This window comes from Phyllobates terribilis, unplaced genomic scaffold (assembly GCF_046119375.1).
Source record: "Phyllobates terribilis strain yellow unplaced genomic scaffold, ASM4611937v1 Scaffold_6__1_contigs__length_29720123, whole genome shotgun sequence".
NCBI lineage: Eukaryota > Metazoa > Chordata > Amphibia > Anura > Dendrobatidae > Phyllobates > Phyllobates terribilis.
Genome location: NW_027362766.1, coordinates 12573488 through 12578230, shown reverse-complemented (window position 1 = coordinate 12578230; position 4743 = coordinate 12573488). Strand labels below are relative to the sequence as shown.

Below are 4743 nucleotides of genomic sequence, written 5' to 3'. Positions count from 1 at the left end.
CACATCCCGCCCACCCTCCCCTCATCAAACACATCCCGCCCACCCTCCCCTCATCAAACACATCCCACCCATCCTCCCTTCATCAAACACATCCCACCCACCCTCCCCTCATCAAACACATCCCGCCCACCCTCCCCTCATCAAGCACATCCCGCCCACCCTCCCCTCATCAAACACATCCCACCCATCCTCCCCGCTCATCATACAATACACCTACAACCCTAGCCAAAGTCCTAAAAAATACAGTAGTGGAAACGTATTCATTTACCGCACTTTTGCCAAATTGGCCTTATTTTCATTAAAAACGCTCAGGAGTCCGATCACGAATCCGAATGTGCAATGTTTTTGCCGAATTTGAAAAAAAATCGAGCGTTTTCTGAACATGTTCACTCAACATGTTTTACTCATGACCCTCATAGAAGCTTTGTGTGTCTTCGAGGCTCAAGGCCTTGACAATCTGTAGGCAGTGTCGGACAGGGTTGGCATAGACCCACCAGTAATATCGATTCTTGGAGCCCACTGTTCAGCTTCATACAAAAATAACCTGACCCTATTAAACAGATGTACTTTTGCTTCTATGTAATATTAATTTGGCTAGCTTGTGTAATGAATGATTAGAATATACTTTTTTCTGCAAATTGTGAATCAAGCATAATGGCACTACTCATTATCACTCCTCCACAGGAGCCTACCAGAGGATTCTCCTGTTCTCCGATGGGCCAGTCTGAGCCTGGCTGTACGCCATTTCTGTCCAGCTATAAAGGTGGATGCCATGCCCTTAAGTGACTCCAACTTGGATGAAACTTACTATAAATACTGTTTAACATTTACCATTTTATGATCTTTATACTTTTTTTCAATTAACTGTTTTCTCTTCTACTGGAGGACAGGCCACTACTCTACCACACCTCATTAATGGTGTCATCTGTGTATGCTCATAGTACAAGTAAAATACAACCCCCACAGAGTCCTTTTATTATTTCTTTATTCCTGTGCCATATAATCAGACAGTAATTTAATAAGCAGCTTCATATAATGAACATATTAAATACTGATATCTATAGGGTCATCACAGACTGAAGAACTTTCCACTCCACTCTGTTCTAGTAGAAGGCCACAACTTGTAGCCTACCTAGACCATCTCTCTTTTATCTCCTGCCTTGAACAACATAAGTCACTACACAAAAAGTTTAGGAAAACCAGAGGCTCAGCTGCACAAAAATATCAGATTCTTGGAAGAGTATGTGAGTAGTTCCCTAGTTTTCTCCATGCATCAGGTTATGGTGCATCCCTTTTGTTCACGGGTTCTTCTTCTGTGAGGAGAAGTTTTGCTGGTATTGATAGAACATGCTTTTTTGGGGTTGCTGGGGCACCTGAGGGATTTGGTGAGCATCAGGATTAGGGTCTTCTTGAGTTTGAGTGGATGGAGGTGTCTGTGAAGTGGCTAGACCAAAGCCTTGTGCAGGAGGTAGGTACACAGGTTTTTGGTAAAACTTCTTTGGTTCTTCAGTTTGACCCGGTTGATCTGCTGTGGTATGGGACATTGTTTCTGGCTTTTTTCCTTGGTAGTGGGATTGTGAACTGGTGGTGTCTTCACTCTTCTCGTTGTGGTGGGATTGTGATCCAGTCGTGTCTAGTTGGTCTTTACCTTCTTCGGAACTTATGGATTGTGAGCTGCTTGTGTTTTGTTGCTGAGATTGATCATGATGTTGGGTATTTGAGCTTGTGGTGTCTTTGTGACATGGTTGGGTCTTGTCCTTCTCATGACTTATGGATTGTGAGCTGGAGGTACCTTGTGTTTGGTCTTTACCGGATTCATATCCATGGGGTTGCGATACTGTGGTGTTTGGATCAATTGTTTGCTCTTCCTGACCATGAGCTGTAAGCTGTGTTTGGATTTGTTGTTTGGTTCGATCATGACATTGACCAAAACCTTGTTCCTGTGGCTCTATTTTATCTTGTGTAGTTGTTTGTTCTTTGCTCAGATTGTAGCTTTGGGTTTCAGTAGTATCTTGTTGAGCTTTCTCTTTTCCTTGACTGTAACTTGTAGGCTGTGTCTCAGTCGTGTCTTGTTTAGAAGTTGTATCTTTGCCTTCACCATAACCTTGGGATTGTGTCACGCTTGTATCTTGAGGAGACTTTTGGTCATTGCTCTGGTTGTTATCATGGGATTGTGATCCTGTGGTGTCTGGTTGAGATGTTTGGTCTTTGCCATATTGGTTTCCTGTTGATGTATGAGATGTTTCTTCAATTTTAATTGTTGGCTCTTTATAGGAATCATGGGCTTCAAGCATGTCGGCTTTTGGGGGGTCGGTTTGTGTAGAGATTTGAGTTTTTTCAACTTTGGAGCTCTGATCCTCACAACGGACACCTTTCTGGTCATGGTAAATGGATGGGGTCTTCTCCTCAGATTTTGGGTACAGTGGTTTTTGGTAGAATTTTGGTGGATCATCTGGTACTTTTGGTGTAGTGTCAGAGGTCTTTTCTCCATTCTTCTTTGGTTGGTCTTGCTGTTGACAAGTGTCTTCCTTTTCATAGACAACCTTGTAGTATGCTTTCAACACCTTACACAACAGGTCACAGAACTCATTGAAATCCACCTCGCCGTCATTGTCCTCATCAAGAATTTGTATCAAGCTAGAGATTGTATTTGGATCTTTCGGGTTCTGGAAAAGAATCACAGGTAATATATAAGTCATATGCAGATATGTCAACTGTGCCAAATTTGGCAGAGCTGTTTTTTGGAAACAATCCTGGCAAATTCATGGTGCACAAATGGCATTGGTCACACAAACTCTGCTTGTCTATGGGCAGCTCCGCGTGGGATTGATTGGAGGCGGGGCAAGGCTACACCCTCCAATAGTTACCAACACGAATATTGATAACTTTTCATGTGTCCTCTCATGTGAGGAGGTTCCTGCTTACATTTTGTATATATTTTTATATTTTTCCTGTAATAATTTACTCAAAAGCTTTACGTCTATTTTTGGTGAGAGTGACCTTTGTCGGTCAAAATCCATCCTGCACAATGAGATGTAAGGATATCATACTCTTATAAGTAGCTATATTACTAGAAAAAGATAATGGAGGTAAAAGGACTAGTAGAAAAATTACATGCTCATGTGTATTATCCCTTCATTTTATCAGACAAAGTCAGAGCCAATCAGGAGGTTCAAAGTTGTAAGCCCTGACTTTGTTTTCTTTATGACATGCCCCTGAGGACCACCCTTGTGTGACAACTCTTAGATTAGTAACTCCCGTGCTTCCTACCTTAATGACGTCTGAAAATTCATTCTGAATGAGAAGATTGAGTTCATCTTTATTCAGCTTAATGTGGCTACAATCTTTCTGGGAATAATTCTGAAAAATCCCAATGATGTTCTGGATCGCTTCGATGAGTTTCGACATGATTACAAATCGTTAATTGGTCCTATATGGGGAAAATGAGACCTGTTATAATTTTTAGAAAGAAAATTAGACTAAAATAATTCATACAGGTCATTACTTGGTTCGGCTACAGAAGATCTGTCCACTTGGAGTCCTCAACACAAATCCTAAACAAATACGCAAACAAACCTTCCTTCCATCAGTGCTTTATCAGTAGCACCGTAAGATGTATCACTTTGGCAATTGGAGAAAGCAGCGCAAATTGGGCCACATTTGTCAAAAAATGGGATTTTAAAAAGTTCTTAAATTTTAGCAATTTTACAATTTTCACACCCCTTAGAACTGTTAAGATTGATGTAAAATGCTCCATATATAGACCCTCACCCTACATCCAAGGGAACAGTTCTCAAGAAGATATATTATATTCTAAGAATTTACCAAACTGTACATAAAAGAGATCTAAAAATCAAATGAAATAAAAAAAAAAATACAAGTAAAAAGAAAATCTGTTGTAACACAATGCCCTATAATATACAAGTCAGTAATTCTATGTCCCCATGTAGTAGATATTAGGGGCACACTTACCTCCACCAGATACTGTCAGCACACAGAGAAGAGCTGGAATGATGTGTGTTGGTCATCATTTATAGGAATACGATGCCCTAGTTATTTTAAGAAGGAGGTTGCAGTCCCAACCCAAACCAGTCAGTCCTGCACCATCAATTACTTTGGTTCTGCCTAGAATGAGACACTTAGGAACACCCTACCTGTTGCAGCACGCACACCCTGTCAGTGGGAATGTTGTCAGATAGAAGGTCTCTGTTTTCAGCCATTGTCCATCTGCCCCTGGTTCAAGGGGCCATGACATCCTCCATGTCCCATCAACCAGGGGGCTGCATCACAAGAGCACATGACCCTTAATTAAAATCTTTGGTGTTGATGACCCTGGATTTCACCTATATGAATCAGAAGGGAAGCTCGAGAGCCCCAGCCCTGGTACGTGTCACTGCTTTAATTAACCTGTTCATCGAGTTTTCAGAATAATTGGCCATAATGATGCTCCTCTGACCTCCTGTCATATTTATAATTTCTCAGATATAATTAGCCTCTGTCATTATGAATTTGCCTCATGAAAGCCTTTTCGCAGATCTCATGGATTATCAACCACCAATGTTTCAATCTGACCTTGCACCATTCAAACCTGACTGATATTTTGTCACCGTACATGGGAACAAGAGAATGGTCACAATAGTCAAGTTGTGTTTTATCTATGGCCAATGTAGGGGCAAGCTGACCCTCTGTACATAAGATTTCCACCCATTCGACAGATCACAAACTGTCAATGGAGGTACATGG

General features: G+C 41.3%; 1 protein-coding gene across 1 annotated transcript; it reads right to left on the bottom strand.

Moving 5' to 3' along the window:
• Nucleotides 1-971: 971 nt before the first annotated feature.
• LOC141152747 (uncharacterized) lies at nucleotides 972-4117 on the bottom strand. The gene is made up of 3 exons (XM_073637382.1): nucleotides 3973-4117; nucleotides 3271-3430; nucleotides 972-2666 (listed from the first exon to the last, which is right to left on the bottom strand). Exons 2-3 carry the CDS (start codon nucleotides 3406-3408, stop codon nucleotides 1299-1301), a joined length of 1506 nt encoding a protein of 501 aa, XP_073493483.1. The 5' UTR covers nucleotides 3409-3430; nucleotides 3973-4117; the 3' UTR covers nucleotides 972-1298.
• Nucleotides 4118-4743: the final 626 nt, after the last annotated feature.